At 38.5% G+C, this 26,728-nt stretch overlaps 1 protein-coding gene across 4 annotated transcripts in view; it reads left to right on the top strand.

Annotated features, from left to right (window-relative positions):
- NALCN (sodium leak channel, non-selective) overlaps positions 1-26,728 on the top strand; it is a gene marked incomplete at both ends in the record, with an annotated part of 280,034 nt that overhangs the window by 115,255 nt on the left and 138,051 nt on the right. For all 4 annotated transcript variants that reach the window (XM_082859218.1, XM_082859217.1, XM_082859216.1 and 1 more), the window contains 2 exons: positions 9,359-9,526; positions 15,715-15,906. In XM_082859218.1, the coding sequence (XP_082715344.1) occupies positions 9,359-9,526; positions 15,715-15,906 (360 nt within the window). The remainder of the gene's footprint in view (positions 1-9,358; positions 9,527-15,714; positions 15,907-26,728) is intronic.

Below are 26,728 nucleotides of genomic sequence, written 5' to 3'. Positions count from 1 at the left end.
AAATTATGAAATAGAGTCTGCAACACAAATCTTGGATAATATATTTCAAATATCTTTGCACATATGGGCAGTATCTCTACTATTTTATCTTCTCAGACCTGCATAGTACAATCAGCTCATTTATAATTTGTCACCTATAAATGTTCATACATTATTCATTGAATTAAAAGGGCAGAACAATTTCCATTGTTCCATTTATATTAAGCATGTCATTTTCTGTTCAGTTATTTTTCTCCTGAGCTTCAGAAATATGGCAATCTCTTGTTGTCTTACCTGCTAGCCTCACAAATCCAATTACAAGTTCTTTTGGAAAACAAGCATTTTAAACTAATTTCTTGCAATTTTCATTCTAAAAAAAAAAAATCTTTTCACAAGTTGTGTGCTTTTATCCTAAGAACAGATTATAATAATGTTTCTTAGGACAGTAACTCCTTTAAATTTATTAATTTAACTTAATTTATTTAATTTTAATTAAATCTGCATTCCCTTATTGATAATTTCCTTGAGGACAAGAGGGCTTGTTATAGTAGAAATGACATATGTATTATTATAAGATGAAAATTTGGAAAATAAATAATAAAATGTGGTGTTTAAAGAACTCATACAACCTGCATTCCTGAAAATATTAGTTAAACTTTGCTGTCGTGACATCAAACCTGATTTATCTGTACAGCATGATTTCTCAACGGGAGGTGAAAACACCTCTAAGGGGATAAAAATTATTCTTGGGGAGGCAAAAAAATCTTATTCTTGCCATATATAAAGAAGAGATTGATATGTTTATATTTATAACATAACTGTGCTAATAAAATTCCATATGGTGTAGTGATTAGAAACTAAATATCTAAAAAGACTCCTTGGCCGGGGAGGTGGTTAAAAAAAAAAAAGATTGCAAAACACTGACTTAGGAAAATTGTAAGAAGAAAGAAATATTTTGTTTTTTTCATGTATTGTTTTCAATTTTTTCAAGTAATGTGACAAAAATCTTTATGAAAAGTTTATTATCCTCTTACAAATCTTGCCTTCACTCTTAAAAAGACAAGTTTCAACTTTAAGCCCCCACCGATGGTATAATATACTCTGAGGGCTCGAGGCAGAGGGAAGGTCCCACTGTGACCTTTTCGATGTGGGGACTGAAGAGTTAGGGGCCAAGGTCATGGGTGCTCCCAGGCTAGGAATGACGAGGCTGCACTGCTGACTGCTAAGGATTTGCAGAGGACCTAGAGATTGTCATACTGAGTGAAATAAGTCAGACAGAGAAAGAGAAATATCATATGACATCACTTATATGTGGAATCTAAAAAAGTGGTACAAATGAACTTACTTACAAAATAGAAATAGAGTCACAGATATAGAAAACAAACTTATGGTTGCCAAGGGGTGGGGGGAGGGATAAATTGGAAGATTGGGATTGATATATACACACTACTATATATAAAATAGGTAACTAATAAGGACCTACTGTATAGCACAGGGAACTCTACTCAATACTCTGTAATGACCTATATGGGAAAAGAATCGAAAAAAGAGTGGATATATGTCTATGTATAGCAGATTCACTTTGTCATACAGCAGAAACTAACACAACAATGTAAATCAACTCTACTCCAATAAAAATTAAAAAAAAAAAAAGGATTTGAAGATAACCTCTAGATTGGACACATTCTTAGGTGATGCTTCTGGGGAACCCTTCCAGGTAACTGGGTTCTGCAGACAGACTGCTAGCCTCCTTTTTATACGGCCAACAGCATGACGGTTGCAAGTTCCACCCTGTCCAGCAACTGTCAAGGTTGAGTTCCTTGAGGCAGGCTGGAGTCACCCATTGAAAAGAGGTTACTAAAAAAACCTCACTGCTTCTACCCTGATTCTTCCCAACTGTTGTCTTCTGCTGAATTGAAATCCTATGCTAAACCCTCTAACCTACACTAAAATAACTGACAACTTAATTTTCCTAAATCCTTTTTGTAATTCCTGACATAGTTCTCCCCCACTCCAGAATAACCCATAATTACAAGTAAGTTAGACATATTTTTATGCATAATATTTTTCCATGAAATTTCAGCACTTTGGGATTGATACTGGTTTTCAGAGAATGGGAACATTAGCTTGTTAACAATTAACAAACTATGTTAGAAAAAAAGGTATTTGCTCCCAGGAGAATTGGAATCAGGAATTCTAGTAGGAAAATCAGTGGGAATATGGGTATTTATACATAATCACATAATAGTTTGCTAAATCACTTTTAGTGCCTTTTAGTGTCTTTGAAAAGCATATAAGTTTTCCCACCAGGCAAATAATAATGCAGATGGATCCAGCTGCCTATTTTATTATAAATTATGATCATTTAAACAGGTCATTCCATCTGTCTTTTGATAGCAAATGCAAAGTTAGTAAAGTGATTAATTGTATTTATATGTAATTAGACAATCTATTTGGATATATTTCAGGCATTTATTGGTAGTTCCCTGCTTTAAAAAAAAAAAAGCCTACTTTGATATGGATTACATTCCTTCCTTTGGAGTGAAAGTCTAAAAATACAGGTGAGGGAGAAGTGGAGACGTGGGCAGTGGCCAATGCTCCCTCTGCTGATACAGCAGCCAGGCCGGGCTGCAGGGGAACCTTCAGGACGGATGCATCTGAGTTTCAGCTTTTCCTGAACTCTGCCAGGATGCCTGGGGGAGGGGACAGGTGCTGGACTTCCTCATCGTGCTGCGGGCCCTGGAGTGAGAAGTCAGGGTTAGAGAGGAATTGCCTCTTGTTATGACTTGCAGGGATCTGGGTCCTCTGGCCGCCTCAGGCTGACCCTGCAAAGGAGTTGCATCTGCCCACTGGTTCCTTGTGGTCCCAGGAGGTCTAACAGAATCCTGTTGATCTCAGTGATCCAGGAAGGGAATCTCCCCAGAAGCTGAATTTCTCCCAGGAGGGAAGTTAGGAATGGATTCCACCAGCCTGGGAAGAATCCTGACACGAAGCGGCTTCCTCCTGCTATCCAGCAAAGCGGCTGCGGGGTTTTAGGTCTTTTACCACAAAAAACATGATGCCGCATACCATCCCTTGTTTACCACCGCTCAAGAGAGCATTTTTTAAAAAAATTTTTATTGGGGTATAGTTGATTTACAATGTTGTGTTAGTTTCTGCTGTACAGCAAAGTGAATCAGTTATGCATATACATATATCCACTCTTTTTTAGATTCTTTTCCCACATAGGCCATTACAGAGTATTGAGTAGAGTTCCCTGTGCTATACAGTAGGTCCCTATTAGTTACCTATTTTATATATAGTACTGTGTATGTGTCAGTCCCATGTTCCAGTTTATACCTATACCCCCCTTACCCCCCCCCCCCGGTAACCATAAGTTTATTTTCTACATCTGTAACTGTTTTATAGATTAGTTCGTTTGTAGCCTTTTTTTAGATTCCACGTATAAGTGGTATTGTATATTTGTCTTTCTCTGTCTGACTCAAGAGACCGTTAAAGGCAGACAAACAAACAAAAAGCATATAGCCATGAGCAAGCAAAGAAAAATATTCTTACACAAAGGGATTCAGAAACTGAGGATGGAACTGGGAAATCCAAGATGAACATCTAGTACAGGAGTTTCCCAGTAGAGTAGAACTGACGGGAGAGAGAGTAGGGTTTTTTTCCCCCAGTGTCTCAAAGATAGATAATTAGGGCAAAAAACAAACCTTCTGAACTTTGACTAACATTTTCAAAAAGTGAGCTGAAAAGGGCATGGTCGTTGATGAGAGCTAATTATTAATATAGGAGAGCAAGTGGAAAAAATTAAAAAACGGTGGAAAACATGAGGGAAAAAGCAAGAGACTCGCCACTCGGATGTGAATAATAGGAGCCCCTGAAGGACAAAGGGAACAGAAAGAAGAGGAATAATAAATGAGAGAAGAAAATTCTCCTAAACTGAGGTAAAGCGTAAATCTGTAGATTGAAAGAGCTCACTAAGTCTCAGAGAGGATAAATGAAAAAAAGGTACATTCCTAGGCGTATCCTGGTGACCTTCCTTGGTTGCAAGCATAAAGAAAAACCTTTTTAAACCTCCGAATGGGCTTAAATAACCTGCAAAATCAAGATAAATATATTGTGCTTTGGATGACTCATCCTCAATATTGGAAAGTAAAGGCAGTGAACCAACATATATATTGACCACTGAGAGAAAAGAACTGCAACTCAAGACTGTATGCAGCCAAAATATTCATGTCAGTGTTAAAAATGCACTTTTGATAGAAAAGAATTGAGCCAGTATACAACCCTGGATGTTTATTTGAGGAAACTACCCCAAAGTATCGTAAGCCTAAGACAAATTCTTCACAGTCCAGAGGACTAGATAGATAAGATGAAAAGGAAATAAAAGTAGTGGGTATTGAATCTAAATGGAAGATGGTAATTAAAATGTCAAGTAAGGGTCCTTGAAAAAAAAAGAAATAATTACAGTTCAAAAAGCTAGAATTGGGACTTCCCTGGCGGTCCAATGGTTAAGACTCTGTGATTCCACTGCAGGGGGCACGGGTTCAATCCCTGGTCATTGAACTAAGATCCTGTATGCTGTGCGGCATGGCCAAAAAAAAAAAAAAAAAAATTGATGGTTGATCTCAGAAAAAGCAGAATTTAGGAAGAGGGGTGATATCACTGGGAGTGTGGGTGAGAGAAGGATACTATGAAGTTTGTAGGTTGGCAGGGGTGTGAGGGAAGAGTGAGCAAGTACATCTGTGTGGGAGAGGAATTTACAATTATTCAATTTGGATGCAATAATAAAAAAGCTTAGGTTGATGTAGGACAGTTGGGAATTAAACTGGGAGATTAGAAAAGCAGAGTCCAAATAAACAAGGGGGAGAAAAGACATTAACAACAATTTGACCAAGCCAGAAAAGACAAGAAAAGGTTAAAAGATGAATATCAATGACATATACAATAAACTAGAAACACAAGACCAGGTATAACTTTGGCACGCTATATGTGAGAGGGTTGAATTTTCCTATCAAAAATCATAGAAAATATGCCTTTAAAGGAGAAATGGCTGATTGAAGGTTGGGGCAGAGAAGGTCCAAGATTTTTAAAAAATCATAGAAAATATGATTATGTTTAAACACAAAATCAAATAGTATCTTGATTCTAGGAGACGCATACAAAGTGGCCCCAGAAAGGGGCTGAAAATCATCTATGAAAAAACTAAAAGTGACATCTAAAATATTAAAACATTTTAAATGCTTAGCAGACCATGCAAAAAAAATTAAGGAATATTCTCAAGGCCAAAAATTGTGTTGATGCGAATGAAGAACAGCTAGTGGGCTCTAAGGCCAGTGGCTGCCCTGAGGGTATTTGCATATGCTTGTCACCTAGAACTTGCCATTTTAGGAGCTGTATCCTGGACAGACGGAGGGGCTGTTCAAGGTGAAGCGTCAAAACAGAGACACCCCCCATGTAACATCAGGACACATGAGGTCTGTACCTCAATGAGAGAAGGAAAATGGCCATCCCTCAGAAGGAAACAGTGGGGAAAACTTCAGTCTTGACCTTGACTCCAAAAGAGTAGGGAAAGAGTACGCTTTGTGAAAATGTGTCAGCACAAGCCTGCCCGCGTGGGATTGGAGTTCAAAATCACATTAGTTTCAGGTCTGAGAAATGTCAGCCAAGAAGTTGATTTAAAGGGGCAGCAAATTTGTAAGATATCTCATGCCCTCTGCTGAACCAGTTCTTTCTGAAAAAAAAAAAAAAATGTACTCTAAACACAGGTCTTGAAAATCTAGAGGAAATTAATGATTTCCTGGCAAAGTACAAACTACCAAGTTGATGGATGAGGTAAGAAAGCTGATCAGAAGAACATTGGAAAGCTTTGATCTACCGTTACAAAAAAGATTGGGCCCATGTGGTTTTTCTGCTGGATTTTTATCTACTTTCAAAGATGAGGTAACTCTTATTTTATTTAAGAAATTACAGATTGTACAAAAGATGGGAAACTCCATAATAAGTTTGATAAGGCTACCATAGGCTTAACCCAAACCTTATAATTATAGTATAAGTAACATTACAGACCAATTGTATTTATGACAGTAGCTGCAAAAATTATAAACAAAATATTATCCAATAAAATCAGCATAAGCATCTAGGGTTTATTCTAGGAATATACAAATCAAGGACTCCTGTGATATATTTCATTGCCTCAATGAATTAAAGGCTAAAGCCCTCTAAGTAAAATAAAAGAGAAAGAAAGTACTTAAACATGGTAGAAATTATTACCCTAAGCTCAGTGCAACCATTATATATGAATACTGAGAAACTTTCATTGAAAATAAGGAGCATATTATGAACTCCTGTTATTACCACCACATTACTTAGTATATATTTGGCTATACCATTATAGCTAATGAATTAATACAATTAACTCCAAAATAAATCTTGAAAAACATCGCATCTTCATTGGCACATGAAATATATATATGTTTATAAAGCCCAAGAGATTTTAAAAATTTTAGAATTAATAGAAGAATTTAGTAAGGCAAGTTGAGAAAAATCAATATAAATAAATCAGTAGCTTTTCTTTCCACTGGAAATAACTAGGTAGAAATGGTAAAAAAAAATAAAAAAGGTAAAAAAAAATTCATTTTCATTAGTGACTGGAATATTAAATGAATAGAAATAAATTTCAAAATCAAACAGTAATATATCTTTATGGGGAAAATTTTATTAAAGAATATGGGCCAAATAAATAGAAAAACATAGTGTGTTTCTAGATATGAAGACTATTAATCCTTCTAAGGCATGTACAAGGTAAAGAAAAAAGTTATAAAGATGGACACATGTGACCATATAAAAATTAAAGTGCTTATAGAACTAATTCCACTAGAGTTAAAAATCTAACTATTGACTAGGGAAAAAATATTTCAGTTTATATAGCAGACAAAGATGAATGTCCTTAATATCAACAACTCCAAAACCTGATAAGAAAGAAACAACACCACCATAGAAAATTGGCAAGGTTATGAACAGAAACTTGTTTTAAAAAAATAATCTAAGTCATCAATACACATCTGGACAGCTAAGCAAAAGTTTTATTAAGTTTGATTACATCAGGTGATGGTACAGATTTAGGACAAGAAACACTTTCCTACCTTGCTGAAAGGCAAATGACAATGTAACATTTTGAAAGTAATCTCTTAATGCTTTCTAAAATTTAAAGTGGGCAAACATGTCCTTTGCCCCAGAGGTGCCAGGTTGGAGATTCTACTTATAGATAGGGAAGCCCAATAAAAACTGATATTGCATAAGGATGGTCAGTACAGTCTGTTTTTGAAGTAGCAAAACGCTTAACCATTTTTCCTGATGATTCCTTATCCAAGAAGAACCGCCCTTTAACGAATCAGTAGAGAAAATGTTGAATTAAATAAACATTGAATACCATGCAAAATTATGCAGCTGATAAAAAGAATAAGTAGAACTTATATCTCTTAACCTGAAGGCACGTCCATGATTGTTAGTGAGAAGCTGAAGAATGACATAAAATGTAAGCCCATTGTGTGATTATGTATGTTTGGATGAGGAGGGAATATAAAACATGGTTACCATGAATCACCTGGGAAAGGTGGGCAGGAATTTTATTAATACTTTATGTATTTAGGATTATTTCACAGTTAAAATGTATTACTCTGTTACACTTTTTTTATTGAAGTGTAGTTAATTTACAGTGTGTTAGTCTCAGGTATACAACAAAGTGATTCAGTCAAATACATATATATACACATATATATGTGTGTGTGTGTGTATATATATATATATATGTATTCTTTTTCAGATTCTTTTCCATTATAGGCTATTACAAGATTTTGAGTCGAGTTCCCTGTGCTATAGAGTAGGTCCTTGTTGTTTAACTATTTTATGTATAGTGGTGTATATATGTTACTCCCAAACTCTTAATTTATCTGTCCCACTCTCACTATCCCCTTTGGTAACCATAAGTTTCTTTTCTGTGTCTGTTACATTTTTTAAAAGGGACATGTCAATTTAAATTAAGAGGCAAGGTGGGTCTAGAGAAGTAATGTTAATTTCCTCCTCACACCTAAATTAACCATCTGCAATCCCTTTAATGTTCCAGTCCTAAAAATGTTATTATTAAAACTCTACTTTCCTCACATTTTCCAAATGTATGTGGAAGAAAATCCCTTCCATGTTGGCCTAGAAAAAGAGAAGCAAGCTCTCCTTTATTCCTGTCTTCCAACAAATCATTTGGTATCTTCTGACAGGGATGTGTTATGACTAGTTGCGCTCTTTAATTAGAAGTTAATCTTATGTCACTGACATGTACACACTACTGTATATAAAATAGATTACTAATAAGGACCTACTGTATAGCACAGGGAGCTCTACTCAGTACTCTGTAATAACTTATATGGGAAAAGAATCTAAAAAAGAGTGGATGTATGTATAACTGATTCACTTTGCTGTACACCTGAAACTAACACAACATTGTAAATCAACTATCCAATAAAATTTTTTTAAAGTTAATATTATATTGCCATTTTAATTCCAGTTGTAAACTTCTTTATAAATTGAGTGCTCTTATCCATAGGACAAGCAAACGAAAAATAATATGCTCTGTTTGTATATGTACTTTATAATATTGTTATTTGCAATAGCAAATTCCTAGAATTAATGTGATCGATTAAGAGATCGAACGAATTTATTAACACAGTAATGTCGATTGTTAATTTATAAAATTAATAATGTAGACATATTAATTTATGTGTGCATATGCACACACACATAAACTCCTTGTTATATTGCGTTGGCCAAAAAGTTCGTTTGGGTTTTTCCCTAAGATGTGATGGAAAAACACAAACGAACTTTTTGTCCAACCCAATAAAATCCAAAATTCTCTGCTGTTTATGTGGCCCAAGATATAAATGATATATAAACTTTTAAATTGTAGTTTAATTACACTTAGCAATATGTAAGTGTAATTATACTATATCATGTACATTGTAGAAACTTTTTTTAGAAAATAAAAATTATAGAAAAATGCAGCCTTTCTGTATATAGTACTATAATTCTATAAATGGCTATGACTTTTAATTAATATCAAATGATGAATAGTGAGGAAATAATACCACTCACAAACATTTACTATTTTAACATATTTTTCTCTGATTGCTTAAGATATATTTGGTCTGTGAGGTTCTAGTTGGTGTGCTTCAAAACCGTATTTTTAACAATATTGTTCTAGATTTTTATATGATATGGCTCCTCATTTTATATGATAGTGGCTAAAATTCATGCACTAACAACCATATGAAATATTTTGAAATAAATTATAGTTTTACATTACAATTTCACTGTCCCTTTGTTCCTCTAGGTGGCTTTTACGGTACTTTTTGATTTGGAAGCACTTCTGAAGATATGGTGTTTGGGATTTACTGGATATATTAGCTCATCTCTCCACAAATTCGAGCTGCTGCTCGTAATTGGAACCACTCTTCATGTATATCCAGATCTTTATCATTCTCAATTCACATACTTTCAGGTAATACGAATAATGCCTATTTATCTTTAGAATTATTTTCTTTCCAGGGAAAATACCAACAACTGTAGTAAATACAAACTTCAAATAGGCCCTGTGACATTTTAAATACCAAAAATAGTGCATTCATTTCATTGTTTTAAAAACTCTGAAAATTCAGAGTAATAAATGGAGATGTTTTACATACAGTTCATAGATCAGCACAGTGTGTAGAGGTACGTATTTTATATGTACATGGATATTAAGCATCTGTGCATACATGTAAAATTTTAAACTACGTCAGATGTTGACACACACTTTAAAGAGCAGGAAATATGAATTTAATTCCAAGTGTAGTTCTCCTTTCTCAATAAGTCTAAATATATTTGCTCAACACTAACTTACAGTTGAAATAATAAGAAATAAAACTTACCTTTACAGATTGTAATTAGTCATACTTCATTATTTATGAATTCCTATTATTTTCTTTGTGATGATTAAATAACAATACCTATAATTTTTTACTTTGTTTATAATAACTGTATATCTATTTTTTCAAATGTGATATATTCAATCACATTACTTTATAATTATTCAGTAAACAAAAGTAATTATTACTTATACTCTTTGTAATTGTTGAATAATAGCAATATGCTGAGCGTTCTTTTTAACTCCTTGGTCAAAATATAATATATGTATATGGGATAGCTTAATTTTTAAAATCTCAAGTATAGTCATTTTTCTGACTCAAAATTGGTCATTTGTATAATTTATCACGTAAATATCAGAAGTTGCATTGTTTTCTTCATAGATATTTTAAAATAGTTGGAGAATAAAATGGCAGTAGAATTTTTAAAGAAACAATTCAGAGAAACAGATTCTAACTCCTTAGATGAAAGAAAATACATTCCAACTTCACTGAACTTACTTATTGATGATACCAAAGCCATCATTTTCAGAGCAGTATTAACTTCAGGTGCCCGATCGTGACCTGAAACTCAGCACTCCTGATACCTGGGAGAAAGGACATGAAAATACAATTCGCAAAAATGAAAAACATACCCCACAAACACACATGAAAAGCTGAGCCTCTCGTAATCACAGCCAAGCACCCAGTGAACTCACAGAGGGTATCATGGTTCAAGCTTTCAGTACTGTCAACATCTTTGAACAGAAATCCCTTGCCACTGGTTGGGTTACATCCTCAGCCTTGGTTGTCATAGGTGAGATGCCTGGGGCAAGAGACATACACATGTTTGAAACTCTTGATTCAAAATATGCTTTCCAAACATTTGTGTCATTATATGCTCTTGGGCACTGCTGTCTAGATTCACAAAATCAACATGAGCATTTAGGACCTACATTAGAGAATCATTGTACATAATTGCAGAAAATATGCCTCATAGTCAAAACTACAACATATCTTTTTTCCAAACCTATTAAATTAAGAAAGACATCAAAGCCTATTACAGCAAGGGTACCATATAAAACATATTCAGGGCTTTAAAATTCTTATCATTTCTCATAGATAATTTTTCAGTGAAAAGTTACAAATAGGTCAGAATTTTGCACACAAAGATATTCATTCTAGAATTGTTTATGAGAGAAAAAAATGGGAACTGTTTAAGTGGTAAGCATATGAGGAATAGCTTAGTAACTCATATGCAAATTTGGCCATAAAAATAATTATGATGAATTTGTAGTAACTTAGAGATATGATTGTTCTATTTAAATGCAAAACAGTATAAAATTATATAACATAGCTACATATCCATGCTATATATAACATATATAGCTCTATATACGTATGTAAAATACCTATAAATGAAAAAATGACCGGAAAGAAATAAACCAAATCATTACAGATGATTAAAAGTCACCACCTCTGGGTTGTTTTTCTTTTCGGCTGCGTGACTTATGGGGTTTTTAGTTCCTCAACTAGGGATCGAACTGGGACCCTCAGCAGTGAGGGCACGTAGTCCTAACCACTAGGTTTTTTCTTCTACTCTGTTTTTCACAAAATATCTAAAATCAGTGTGCATGGCTCCAATCGTTTTATATATAGACATATAGCTATAGATACAGTCACAATACAGGGTCAGTGAAGTTTGCAATTTTAATGTCTGTAAAACTTGTAATAGTTTATGTTAATAGTAGAGTGATTTTCATTTGTATCTCTCTATACATGGCCAAGTTTATATTTGTCTAATGAGATAAACACTGTCTCAGTTGTTTTGTGCCTAGAAGCTAAATCTCTCAAGAAACTTAGATGTCACAAGGATTTTTGCAAATTCACATCTGGAGAACCCACTGTACTAAACAGATTGGCTCTTTATGGGCTGACTTTGATCTCCCCTGTTGCTCCTCATGCTTGCTTCTCATCTCACTTGACCTTTCTTCATCGTGCTGGCAGCAGTTCTTCCCGTAGTGAATGTCACATTTTTTATATCTAAATGAAGTCAACAATTTAGTACAAAATGTCTCCCGTTATATCAGTTATCTCTGAGAGTTGGGTGTTATCCATCTCTTTATTCAGATGAGAGTTCCTGAGCACCTACTATGTGCCAGGCACTGTTCCAGATCCTGAGGGCAGAGAAGTGAACAAGGCAGAGAAGATGCCCACCTCGGGAAGCTTGCATTCTAGAGGGCAAACAGTTTATACACAAGTACACAAATACGAGTGCACGAAAGGAATGCGAGTACAGGAAATGCCATCCAGGAGAGACAAGCTGAGTGAAAAGGATAGAAGTTGTGGGGTGAGGGTGCTATTTTAGATAAGTTTGTTCAGGGAAGCCCTCTTTGAAGAGGGGACATTTGGGCAGAGAAGGAGCGAACCTTGAGAAGGTCTGGGTGGATGCATTCCAGGTAGAGAGAACTACATGGCACCTGTCCTAAGGAGAACACATGCTTGATGGAGTGAACATAGGGCATATTACAGGGAGTAATAAAGTCTTCACAAAATGCTCTGGTTCTGACATAGCAGGGTGATGACACCGGCTGGTATTTATTGTGCACCTACTGTGTGCCAGGCACTCTGCCGAGTGCATGGCTTCATTTGTTTCTCGTTAGAGAATAAACTGTTTTGATGGAGTGTAAACTGCAATCCCTAGAGACTGAATAACTCGCCCAAGACCACATAACTAGCAAATGGTGGAAACTCATTCCCAAGAAGTTTAATCTTATATTCATATTCTTAACCACTCAATTGCTACAGTATCTCACTATTAATCAGCAGAGTGACCTTTAACAACAGACTTAAAAATGTGACCAGGAAAATGTGCTTTGGAAGCAACCACAAAATGTCCTACAGTGCTTATCTTTGAATGTATGGTTTACTTTATTTCGTATCTGTAGGAACACAGAATCAAAAGGCTTTATTGGGTAGACAGAGTGAAAAGCACACTTATCCCCAAATAAATGAAAAGGCATAATTAGAGTTACCGATAAGGATTTTGCCTTTCCACAGATGCAGGCCTACCCCTTTGAAAATGCTTATCAAATCACCAATGTGGGAATTGTGTTAAGTTATGTTTCTTCCAGCTAATGAAATATTAATTTATCAGAATTGCACAGATGTGCATAGACTGTTTTTATTAGAATTTGGGACAGGATTCAAGATTACTTAGGCAATCTTTTAAATATGATTTTAATGCAAGTGGAGAAAACACAAGGTACTGAAATTTGAGCAATAAACCAGTTGAATTGTTCCTGTAAACTTTCCTGGGCTCAGCTGTTTAACTATTAGATACTGAATCATTTATGTCTAAGAATAAATAAAAGTGTAAAATCTTTTCATATTATTATTCTGGATGTTACTATTTTAATAGTTCTTATGATAAAGCTGTTTGCTTGTTATTTGGGAAGATGACCCAAGTGTAATATGTTCTGATTTGGAAATGTATGTTAAGAATTATAGTGGGAAAAACTAGTAGCTTAACCATGCCTGTGGTATAATGTTTAAGTTGAACAATATTATTTCTCACATAAATTTTCTTCTTAAAGTATTAAGTATTTTAAATGAGCATGAAGGAAATCTACATTTTCTCAACTTCTTTAAACATTTGTCCATTAGTTTATTAGACGTGCAGCTACAACCCACACTATTGATATTTGTGTTCTGCAGACAATGAGAATACAGTTCACCATTAGTAGTTCCTGTTAATTCAGAGTCTGGGGGTAGCGGGTAAACGTGGCTTCAGGGATGGCCAAATTCAGAGACTAACATGGTATCATTGGGACCCCGTCCATTTCTCCACTCACCTTTCTTCTGTGTTGGTATCATTTCTAAGCTCTCTTTGTCCATGTGGTGGCTAAGATGGCTCCCAGAAGCTCAGGGCTTATGTGGCTCTTACAGTAATTCCAGCTGGGGCTAAAAAATAGGACACCTCTCACAGGTCCCACAGAAGTTCTGATGACTGAGGTCATTGTGAATACCCTGGCCAGGCCTGGATCATGGGGGTCAGGAAGTCCCTTCTGGACCTCATAGACTAAGAGGATTAGGAAGCTAGGGTTGCTGGAAAAATCCAAACGCATGTTATTTTGTGTAAAAATTTAAATCTAGGGGGTTTGTTTGTTTGTTTTGTTTTTTGCGGTACGTGGGCCTCTCACTGTTGTGGCCTCTCCCGTTGCGGAGCACAGGCTCCGGACGCGCAGGCTCAGCGGCCATGGCTCACGGGCCCAGCCGCTCCGCGGCATGTGGGATCTTCCCGGACCGGGGCACGAACCCGTGTCCCCTGCATCGGCAGGCGGACCCTCAACCACTGCGCCACCAGGGAAGCCCTAAATCTAGGTTTTTAAAGCATTTCCTGTTCCTTACTGTATTCTTTCTTCTCCTGAGAAGCCTTTACAGACACCTTAAGCTCTTATTGATAGCGAACCATCTTGGACTACCATTCTACTTATCATCTTTCATTTATACCAAGACCACAATTTTCCTATTTTAATATCTTAAACTGGGATGTGTCTTATAATCAGTGGTGTGTTATACTTTAATTGGCGGCATTTTCAGTTTCTCAGTGGTACATAAAAAAATCGATGGCATCTTAGACTTGTTGAAAAATGCTACTTTTCCATATTTTATACTTCAACTTTTAATTATATTCTACTTTATATTTTTAATCTTATAGATATGCCCTTAAGAGCTGTGCCTTTGTATTATACTCCCTTTGTAACAGTAATAGCCATTGAATCTTATTTGTCCAACACAGTGTTTGGCACATAATAATATTTGTTAAGTGAATGAGAAAATTAATTAGTTATGGGTGGTAGTTTTTGCATACATATATATATATATATATATATGTATGCAAAACATTTAAACGTGTGTGTGTTTAGATAACCAGCTGAACACGTATAACAAAGTTCTAAAAAATACAGGGCTTGTGTAAGATAGAAGTGTGTTTCTCTCCAGTTGGTGGGAGTCCAGGGCAAGTAGGTGGCTCTGCTCCCCAGGGCCATCCAGAAAGCAGGCCTGTTGGGTTAGACTGAATCTATCATCTTCTATACGAGGCTTCTATTTTTGTTCCAAAGGGACAATTACAGTTGTTTTAATTTCCCAGCCAGAGGAAGGTATAAAAAGAGTGTCCAGGGCAAATTATTTAACTTAAAGTGCAAAAATCACTTCTTTTCACATTCCATAGGTCTGAACCTAGTCCACCGGCCACAACTAGATACAAGTGGGGCTGGAAAATGCAGTCTGTAGCCTTGCTAGGCTAAAATTCAGCAAGTTCTATTAATTAAAGGAAGGATAGAATAGACCTTAGCGTAGCAGTCTCAGCCATGAGTAAAGACTCCTTGATAGATGGATTTTTAAAATTTCCTTTTGAATGTGCAGTAATCCCTAGGAAAGTTTGTTTTATGAGACAATGAATATGCCTAATATTGAACTAATGTTTTCTTTGATATTTGAACATTAGAACAAATGTCAATTTTATTTCAACAATATGTGTTAATTAATGCCACTTTGAATTATCACATCATATATTAAAACACTGAGTTGTCACCATTTTCCTTCCTTCATTCCTTTGGGATTTATTGAGTTCTTGCTATATGGCAGTCACTGAGCTACTGATATCTTAGTTATTAAATTGTTTAATTTAATGGCTAAATGTGATTTTATAGAGTGCTATGAAAAATGAGATTTTAGTATGAACTTATTTAAGATTCAGTATAAATAAACGATCAAGTGTGTGTGTTTTTCTCTCCCACAATAGGTTCTTCGGGTAGTTCGGCTTATTAAAATTTCACCTGCATTAGAAGACTTCGTGTACAAGATATTTGGTCCTGGAAAAAAGCTGGGAAGTTTGGTTGTATTTACTGCCAGCCTCTTGATTGTTATGTCGGCAATTAGTCTGCAGATGTTCTGCTTTGTCGAAGAGCTGGATAGATTTACGACGTTTCCAAGGGTAAGAACAAAAAATGCAGTCGGTTTAATTCAGTTATTCTGAATTAATATCAAAGTAATTTCACTTTAACAGTGGTTTTAAAATATTGTCTTTTTCTATAACTTGGAGTAGTTCCATTTTAATATTCACAGTGGTCTTTTCTGCAGAATACAGGTGTTTGAGAACATTTTCAGCATGGTCAGATTATGTGTCAATTCTAAAATTCTGGAAATAATCTTAATAGAATGAGATGCAGAAACCAGTAAAGATGGAAGATAGGGTTCTTAGTACCTATAAATGAAAATATAGCAGAACTTTAAAATTATTAATTTAAAAATGTTTAAAGTTTGCTTTTATGTGTTTGTGAGAGTTAACATTTTAAATCTGTCTTACAGTTCATATATATTTTTATGTCAGGCATGATCTAGAAGGAAATTTTGATTTTCAATATATAAATTTCATAAACTCTTCAGATTTGAAGTGTCTTTAAAAGATCATCTAGTTCATAACTCTGTATTCTTGTTAGAATTCACTTAGGCTAAAAAGAAAGTTAAAAACCAGTCAATCCATAAAGAGCTTGTGTAGAAGATACAGCGCCTAATCAGAAGGATCCTGAAATTTAACTCCATGTGGATTTAGAAATATGAAAAAATATAATGACCAAGGCAAAGAATATATATAGATATTTTTATAGCCTTGGGGTAATAACATATATTTTTTTAAAAAAATAAGCTTTGAGGGCAAACGTGTCTGTAACATAACAGATACACTAATACAGCCTGGGTTATTTTTTTAAATTTTAACAGATAGACTAAAATACTCTGGGTTATTACTTGTTTTAATCTTGTACTAAATGTGTTACTCATTGCCAAGCATTTGTTGAGTGCCTATCAAGAGCCAGGCCGTGTTGGCCATCCTGAGACATAAACAATTAAGTTCCTAGTCTTCAGGTATTCTCAGTTGAGGGTGGGTAACCAGTAAGTAGACATAAAACATGACAGGCTTTGATAAAGGCAAACACAAGGTGCTCTGGGAACCCCGAGGTGAGGTCCATAACCAGGAATGGAAGAATCCAGGAAGACTCCCTGGAACAGGAAGTTAGTGAGGAACAGCTGGATGGAGCCAGAGGAGGTGCACAGAGAACAGTGTTCTGGGTCATGGGGACAGCATGTGCTGAAGGTTGAACTGAGCTGTGTCTTGTTCCAGCACTTAAATAAGAAAGGGCAGTCGCTGACAGGAGGAGGATATAAAGCCAAGGAACTTTTAAGTTGGTGAAAGCGTGATCACGATTAAATGCCAGTGAGAGAGCGCAAGGAGAGGGCAGTAAAGATGTGTGAGCTAAAGAGGATGCTGGCAGAAGGTTTCTGAAGGCAGCCTGCAGGGCACTGGGGCAGGGCAGGTGTCGAGGTGGTCTCGTAGGACAGCAAACCGAGCCGAAAGTCACAGCGAGCCTTGGTTCACTTTCAGCCGCAGTGCAGGCAGCAGGCAGGAACCGGCACCGCTGCCCAGGCCCCGTTCTGCCCACTGGACAGCACTGGGTGAGGGGCAGGTGCGCCAGCCCTGGCACGGTGACGAGGGAGGGAATCTTTGCCCAGGAGCTCTGGGCAAAGCTCCTGCCCTTTTATGAACCGGGGAGGGCATAGGGGTATGACTAGAGGAAGGGCTAGAAGTGAAAGTGTACTGAGTCAGGATGGAGAAAAGTGCCTCAGCTGAGGCCCCCGCGTGGGGGAGACCTCCGAGCAGAGGCACGCGGGCCGGGAATGCCGCTGTGCACAGGAGCGGGGCAGCCTGGGGGCCGAGTTCTTGCCTGAAACTCCCTGCAGTGCACAGCTGTGCCCCAAGACTGTGTGGGGAGGGCAGCTTCCCTCCCCTCCCCATGAGCCTGCCAGGCAAAGCCTGGTCCCTGGCCGTGGTCGGGTCACTTAGGATTGGCCTGGAGCCAGACTCCTCTACAGTGGGACCAGCTCTTCCTCCAGGGATAGAGAGATGTAAGCAAAGATGACAGTGTTGTCGTCAAGGCCACCTTCTCTTAGGCTGCCCCTTCACTGCCCCCTCGCTGGGTAAATACAAAGAGCCGACTGCCATCCCCATCATGATCACCGTCCGCCCCTCAGGCCAGTTTAATTCAGCTCCCCCTAAGGGTCAGCCATTGTTCTAGGCCCGGGGTGGGGAATGGGTACTAAACGGTAACAGGTAACTAAAAGGTAAGCCTTTATTTATTACACAGACCCATCTTAATTTCATACCTTATCTTCATTTTTTGCCCTTTCTTCTCATTTCACCCCACCAACTTTATATCCTTTACCCAAAACCTCTTTGAACCAGATGATTTTTGGAGTGCAGAATATTCTAGATATTGTAAGGGTGATATCACCCTCCACAGCTGTCTGAATCAGCACCCTGTAACAAACACATTAATATTTCTCTAGTGAAACATCAACCTTCAGACAAAGAAGGGTAAATAAATACAATAAGTAAGACCTAAGTCAGATCAGACTTTTGCCACTAAATGAGCTACCAACAAAACACCTTTGGGTATTTTCAAAATGTTCTGAATATTGAAGTTGTGAATAAGGGCTGTGGGCCTGCATATGAAAGCATCGTGGATAAGAGTCTATACTTACTGCTCCATCACTTTTTAGTTATGTGACACCAAATGAATTATTCTTTAAGCTTTTATTTTTTCACATCTAAAATACAGGCAAAAATGGTATTTTCCTCATAGCATTGTGTGTGTTGAAAGATATACAAAAACAACCCAACTCTGGGTTTAGAAAGCATTAAAAAAGTGATATCCCTGCTTCCCTGGTGGCGCAGTGGTTAGGGGTCTGCCTGCCGATGCAGGGGACACGGGTTCGTGTCCCGGTCCGGGAGGATCCCATATGCCGCGGAGTGGCTGGGCCCTTGAGCCATGGCCACTGAGCCTGCACGTCCGGAGCCTGTGCTCCGCAGGAGAGGCCACGGCAGTGAGAGGCCCGCGTACCGCAAAAAAGAAAAAGAAAAAAGAAAAAAAAAAGTGATATCCCATATAATCTATTTGAAATTGGCATAATACAGAGGCTACTCTGTATTAAAGACAAGGCTGCTTTAGATCCAGTCCTGCCTTAGCCCCTTGGGATTTGCTCTAATTTCCCAGCCATAATTGTAATCAAGTAGCATTGTATTTTCAGATCTCCAATTACTCAGTTGTGCTTTTCCGCCTGATTACTGTGACCATCTTAATGAAAGCAGCCAGCAACTGTGGGGCCTCTAATCAGTTATACAGCAGCTGACAGTGTTGCCACGGGAAGTGACTAGATTTCTCCTTACATATGAATGCAATTAAGAGTTAAATTCCTGAAACATAATCAAATCTTGCAAGAAATGTTAAAAATATTACAATTACAAAAAGCCATCATTATCATTCCCAGCCAAATAAAGCATCATCTGTTGGTGGCACTTGCCTGATATGAAATGATCAGGAAAGATGATTATAAACACAGGGCAGACGATGCTAGATTTTTGCGGGCCTTGTCCCCTTCCATCCTCATGGGACATCTCCCTCATTACTCAGTGGCTGGGTGTTGAGGTAGGTTGGTTAATTATATTATTAGCCAAAGCACAGCGCATTAGGAGAACAAATTTTCTGTAAGAAAAATCACGTGATCCGTCCCAGTGCAAAATCGGAACTTTTAAAATCAGCAATTGTTTGTATTATCTTTACTTGGATCCACTCCATCTTGGAGGCTAGCAACCCCCATCACACACAGGACCATGGGATGCAGGAAGCAACTGCAGGAAGGTGTGAGAGGCTCAAGAGAGGACCGGTCATGAAGAGAGGAGCGTTCTTGGTGAAGGGGACCCAGCATCTGTGCCCGGGAGATCATTACTCTGGCTGTTTCTGGAACCTGACCTTGACCCAGCCATCCGGGGGGGTATAGTCTCTCTAGGGAAATAGGACTAGATGTAAAACCCAACACTGGTTTGATTGGACCTGATTGTATCCTGGGCTCCAGCAACCTGCTGTGAGACCCCTCTAAGAGGAGCTGACATGGACCTGGGAAGCTGGTTTCCCTTCCACATCCCAAGAGAAAACCCTGAAGGGGCAGAGCGACATAGGAGATAACAGCAACCCGGGCACACTAAGTAACCGCCCAGCGCGTTGACCCTTTGATGCAGCTCCACCTACACTGGAAGACCCCAGGTGCTTCTGGAGATACTCAAAGGTGAAAGGATACTAAAGGGATTAGGATTATTCCACCGGTTCCCCAGTGAGTCTCCGTGCCTCATTCGACCACACTGCAGCCTGTGCTCCATTTGCAGTAAAACTGATCCTTCTTCGATGTAAATTGCCTCATGACACTCTCCTATTTAAAATGCTTCAAGATTCTCCTTTCCCTCAAGATAACAAACATTTTAATAGGGTTTTCAGTATCTTTTCCGCTCTGGCCCCATTTACCTCTTTGGGCTCATATTTCAGGATTTCCCCCAAACCTTTCAAAGGCAGAGATGGTGTCTACCTTTTTTTTTTTTTTTTTTTTTTTTAGCCATGCAGCATGTGGGATCTTAGTTCCCAGACCAGGGATCGAATCTGTACCCCCTGCAGTGGAAGCTCAGAGTCTTAACCACTGGACCACCAGGGAAGTCCTAACGGCGTCTATCTTGCTCATTTAAATCCTCCATGTTTAGCACAATCCTTGCCACAGGGTAGCTGGTGAATAGGTGTTTGGATGAAGAATGAATAATAGTCCTGGACCAAAACAAACCTCTCCGATCCTTCCACACTGTATCAGGCTCAACAGGACAGATGCCTTCTTCTGCTGTTGTCTACAGCACCGAGACCCCTGTCAGCCTCCATCACTGCCCTTACCCTCAGCCCATCAGCAATGTCTGCATAATTCTGTCTGAATGCTTTGGCTGCAAGTAGCAGAAAATTGACTCCAACTAACTTAAACAATTAGTAAATTTATCTCACAAAATTCAAGGGATTAGGTAGACTTGGGGAAGCCAGGACTCTGCGTCTTTCACTGAAATTCTCTCAGTTGTTGTTATGGGTTAACTTATGTGCCCCCAAAAGATGTGTTGAAATACTAACCCTCAGTACTCCCAAAATGTGACCTTATCTGGAAATAGAGATAATCAAGTTAAAATGAGGTCACTAGGGTGAACCCTAATCCAATATGACTGATATTCTATAAAAAGGGGAGATTTTAACACCGAGACAGACATACACAGAGAGAAGACAATGTGACACACATGGGGAAGACGGCCATGTGATTGTCATGACATCTACAAGCCAAGGACCTCCAAGGATTGTCAGCAAGCACCCAAAGCAGAAGAGGCAAGGAGAATCCTCCAGAGGGAGCGTGGTGCTGCCGACACCTTGATTTCTGATGGCTCGCCTCCAGAACTGTGAGATAATACATTCCCACTGTTTGAAGCCACCCGGTTTTGGGTACCAGCAACCCTAGCAAAGCAAAGCAGTTTCATTGTCCATGTGTTGTCTTCATGTGTTAACAAAATGGATGCAACATTTTCAGGCTTCGTGATAAAATCTAGAAGAAGGAGGGTCACCTCTGCCCAGATCTCCTTCTTAGAATCAAGGACACCTTTCCCAGTGCCTTCTCCCCCGCTCTGCCCCACAGCAAACCAGCTCTCTTCTCTCATCCGGCAGGATTGGGTCACTTGGTCACTACTAAATGAATCGCTGGCAAGATGGCTAGAGTCAAGGTGATTGGCTTGGATTCATCATAGGGGAAGAAATGGATACTGGGGAGACAGCCACAGAAGCCACTACAATGGTCAGACCCAAAACCTGGACGAGATTTCTCTCACTCATTTCTGCCTCTGAAGCTCCCATATGCCCTGTGCAAACAGGCTGTGTAGATAGACACAGAGTAGGAGGAGGGCTGGTGTTTAATTTCTCTCCCGGAAGCATCTGGGTCCCAGCTCCTTTCCAAGATGCCCACATAGGACCTGCCAAGCAGCCAGCATAGGGCCTGGCACATACTGGGTTCCTGCTTCACATCTTTATGGTTACTTCTGTCACACACCATCGACACGTATGCAAGGTCTCATCTTCTTTACTAGACTGCAAGTAGCTTGAAGTTGGCAGCACTGTGCTCTTTTCTCCTGACACCTCTCAGAGCACTTATTAGCACTGTGTCATGGGATCTGCAGCATCAGGACGCAGAGACAGAGAGGAAACAGCCAGAGGAGCCTCAGCAAAAACCCCATGAGATGGAGGAAAGGAGCCTGAATGTTTTCAGTGGGAAAAAAAAGAATGACATATTGACACAATTTAATACAACAACTTTGTCATCTCAAGCCAATAACTTTCTCTTCTAATTTGAACAAAACAGACACACTGCTAAGTAGAAATAACAAGATCAAGTCCTGCTGGGAGGCAGTATCCCGCCGTTCCTGTTTTGTTGGGACTAATAGGTTGTATTATAAGGAGAACAATTAGATTAGCTTTTCATGAAGGAAAAGCCCGTACAGGTCATGAGACAGGTTGCTATAGGCAAGAGCCACATCTCTCTGTAACAAAGACAGAAAGTTTGCATTTTCTCCTGGTTGCCCGACAAAAGCTCATGTGCGCAATTTCACCACTGTTTTTGTTCTGTTTATCCCCCTACTTGGTATATGAAGAAACTTTCTTCTATGTTGCTAAAACACTTGCAATCAACATCCCCTGTAGATCTTTAAATAGCTCAGTATCTTTATTCCTTTTAATTTCCTACTAAAATAACAATAAGCAGGCCTCAGTTGTTTTGCATTCCTACAAATGGGGATAGTTTTTATTCATAAAGAATACACTACCCTCCATAATACAGGGTACTTGAATTTTAATACTGTTTATTTGATATGTTTTCTTAATTTGCATTCTCTAAATACTAATTACTTGCTCTATTGAATTTTCAGTTATAAAACCATGTCCAAAGCAGTTAAACAATTTAAGCAGTAAATACTATAAAACACTTAATTACAAATTAATTTCCCTGTTTCCTCTCACCACCAGAATGGCTAATGATGCTTTTGGTTGTACTGAAAGAATTACTGAGAAATTTGAAGAAACAACTTGCCCCTTAATCTTTTTCAGCGTTTGCCATTTGCTACATTTTTAATCAATTCAGGGTTTACCTTATCTTCAAAAGGATAATTAGTTCAATTTATATTGCCGAAATCTGTATTAATTTTTGTTTTTTATTGTTTGGTCTTCCATGTATTTTTAATTTTTCATGATATATTTCAGGCATGCAAAGGTATATAAAGAATAATAAAATGCATTCTTCTGTGGCCATATGCAGTTCAAAAAGCAGATTAGCAATGGATCTGAAGTCCTTGAGCACATGCCCCTTATCCCTCTCCTCCCTTTCCCATAGAGAACCACTTTTCTGAATTTGACATTTGTCCTTAGTATATCCCTTTATGCCTTGAGTGCATATATAGGCATCAGCTGAGAATCACATATCTTTTTGCGTAATTTAAACCCGCCTTATGTGGTCTCATACCGCACTGTTTCTTCTGCTAATTGCTTTTTTTGCTCAACACTGTTTGTGAGATTTACCAATATGAGTACTTGTAGCTATATTTTATTTATTTCCCTTGGGGTATAATGTACAACTATACATTGCACCATATTATATATATATATATAGAGAGAGAACACTATTCAGAGAAACATTGCACAATTTATTTTCCCATTCTCCCGTGTGGTAGGTGAATTCTAAAATGGGTTTCCAGGACATCTGACCCTCTACATAATCTTTTCCCTTTGGGTTTGGGCAGGACTTGTGAATATGATGGGATTTCACTCCTGGGAATAGGTTGCTAATGATGGAACTGGAGTGAAGCAAAAAGGAGGTTATCTTGGGTGGGCCTGACCTAATCAGAGGAACTGGGCCCTTTCTGAAGAGAGAGATTCAAAACAAGAGAGGGTCTCCAGTTGGCCTTGGACAAGTAAGCTGCCATGTTGTGAAGGGCCATGTGGCTAGGACCTGAGGGTGGCTTCTGGGGGCTGTGAGCAAGAAACCAGCACCCTCAGGCCTACAACCACAGGAAGAGAATTCTGATAACAACCCAAATGAGGGTAGAAGACCCCAAGTTCCAGATGAGACCGCAGCCCAACCTACACCCTGATTTCAGCATCTGAGACCCTGAGCAGGGAACCCAATTACACCCCACCCACACCTCTGACCTACAGAAACTGTGAGATAATCAGTGAGTGTTGTTTTAAGCCATTAAATTTGTGGCTTTTTACACAGAAATAGAAAGCTAATGCATGCAGGTTTGAGAGGTGTGCTTCTAATATTTTGTGACTCGAAACAGTGCTGCTCTGAACATTGCATGTTAACTTGCACACATCTGAATTCTGCACTTGTGAAATTCTGCACATGTGAAAATACTGTTAGCATGTGCAGCTAAGACTGGAATTGCTGGGTCTTAGAATAAAGATATCTTCAACTTTAATAGATAGTGATAAACTTACATTCCAAAGTACTTTTACCAATTTATCTGGCATCTGTAATATATGAGAATGTTCTCAGCTTCAACTCAGCAATATTTGGTCTTGTCAGGCTTTGTTCGGCTTTTAAACATTTAGTTCTTTGTTTAACCTGAATTGATTTTTGTGGCTGCTGTAATAAGATAGGGAACAATCTTATTCTGTTTGTCTAACCTATTGTCACAGTACCATTTATTGACTGGTCTATCCATTCCCCACAGTTCTGTGGTGCCAGCTGTGTCATCGTACGATTCCACATGTGTGCCCGAGTCAAGTCACACATGCTCCCTTTTCATCTCCTTTTGCCATTGAATTTTTTTCTGGTCAGCCTCCAGTGAAGCCCAGTAAATACCCAGCTTAGCAATCTCCACCTTTCAGGGGTCCATGACTTTGCCCCTTGTGTGACGTGACATTAAAAACCAAAGTCTAGCAGAGCTCATAAATCCCCTAGGGAAGGTGCGTTTTCTTGACTCAAGCTGCCCGTTAGTTTTTGGTCCTGGAGTTTCCATTATATTCCTGGATCTTAACTAGGCCTTTTAAAGAATGTCTGTTTCATGTTGTCCAGAATTTCCTATGTTTTTTTTTTTGTTTTTTTTTTTGCGGTATGCGGGCCTCTCACTGTTGCGGCCTCTCCCGTTGCGGAGCACAGGCTCCAGACGCGCAGGCTCAGCGGCCATGGCTCACGGGCCCAGCCACTCCGCGGCATGTGGGATCCTCCTGGACCGGGGCTCGAACCCATGTCCCCTGCATCGGCAGGAGGACTCTCAACCAGGGAAGCCCCTCCTATGGTTTCTAAATCATTTTTTCTCATGTACGATCAGACACTGAGGTTCTGTTTTAAATTTTTGAGGCAAAAAAGGAAAAAAGAAAACCACTCTGTTGACTGTCTTTCAGATAGATAGCTTTATTTTTTTTTCTATAGGCACAATCCAAGGCCAGGCATCCTAGCGTCTGCTTTCCCCATCTGCAGCCTCACATCTCTCTGCATTTGTTTGCATTATAGATATTATCTCCACTTTGATTCTTTTTTTAATTGAGATTTTATTTTTATTTATTTAAATTTTATTTTTTGGCCACGCTGCACAGCACGTGAGATCTTAGATCCCTGACCAAGGATCGAACCCGCGCCCCCTGCATTGGAAGCGCAGAGTCTTAACCACTGGACCGCCAGGGAAGTCCCTCCACTTTTATTCTTATATCCTCATGTGTATACATCTCTTTGTATTTGCTTGCATTACAGATATTATCTCCACTTTGTTTCTTATATCCTAATGTTTATACTCCCCTCATCTGCTACACCCCTGGAAGTTTTCCACAAATACTGCATATTTCCATTCACAGTGAAGACTAAAGAGATTGTGTGCCTATTTTGTTGTTGTTTATAATTCAGACAGCATTCTCCATGTGATGGAGCTATGCGATGGCCACACATGAACCAACGTACTTTCACTTACAGCAGAGTTGAGCACATAAGGACGAACTCAACTTATCCCCTAATAGAAACATAAGAAGGAGCTCAAGCCAGAAAGTGAAATGTGCTCCAATAGATGTAGTCAGTTGTAAAGTAATATCAAAGATATCCTGGAGTGTATTTAAAAATTTCCGGGAACCTATTATATGCTATGTATTGTGCTTCCAACTATCGTTTCATTTTAATAAGATAGGAGGAGATTGCTTCCAGGGAAGGAAGTCTGCAGAGCTTTATGAAGAGTTGTCGTCAGGGGTAAATATGATTCCCCAGGAGGATTTGGGTAGTGGCATTAAATGAGAGTATTCTATGTAAGGAAAACCGAGTGAGTAAATCAGACATGGAGAATCACAGTGTGAAAGGAACTGCAGTGTCGGGCTGGAGCCTGACCATTGGGTGTCTTCCGAGGTTGGGATTGTGACACGGGGGAGCCATTGAAGATTTTTACTTTCTTTGTTATTTTTCCTGGAGAATAGTGGAAGAGCTATTTTGACGAAGTTTACACTGAAAAAAATGTTATTTCTCTGAGGAGGTTTTTCATTGCACAAGACTCACCTTTATTGACCAAAGACAAAAATTTACGATCAGTTGCAGAACTTCTGGCATCCTCAGGGAAGTAGGGGAGGTAATTTTTTATTTTGTCTGTGTGACCACTATTGTGTCAAATCTTCCACAGTCTCATAAAGTCAGTCCCATCTGAGGCTTTAAGCCAAATTGTCATCCGTGCCTAGACATGGCCCTGCAATAGAAACTAGCAATTTGGTTTAAGTTTTAAAGTAATGCAATATATAGCTTAATGTAACCACTTCCCTCATAAAACCTGAAAAATTAACTCTGTTTCCTTTCTGCTATAGCATCTGAGGTTCTTTGGCTTCTATTTGAATTTATAT

This window comes from Leucopleurus acutus (assembly GCF_964270905.1).
Source record: "Leucopleurus acutus genome assembly, chromosome: 18".
Classification (NCBI taxonomy): domain Eukaryota; kingdom Metazoa; phylum Chordata; class Mammalia; order Artiodactyla; family Delphinidae; genus Leucopleurus; species Leucopleurus acutus.
This window is presented reverse-complemented; position numbering and strand designations above follow the sequence as displayed.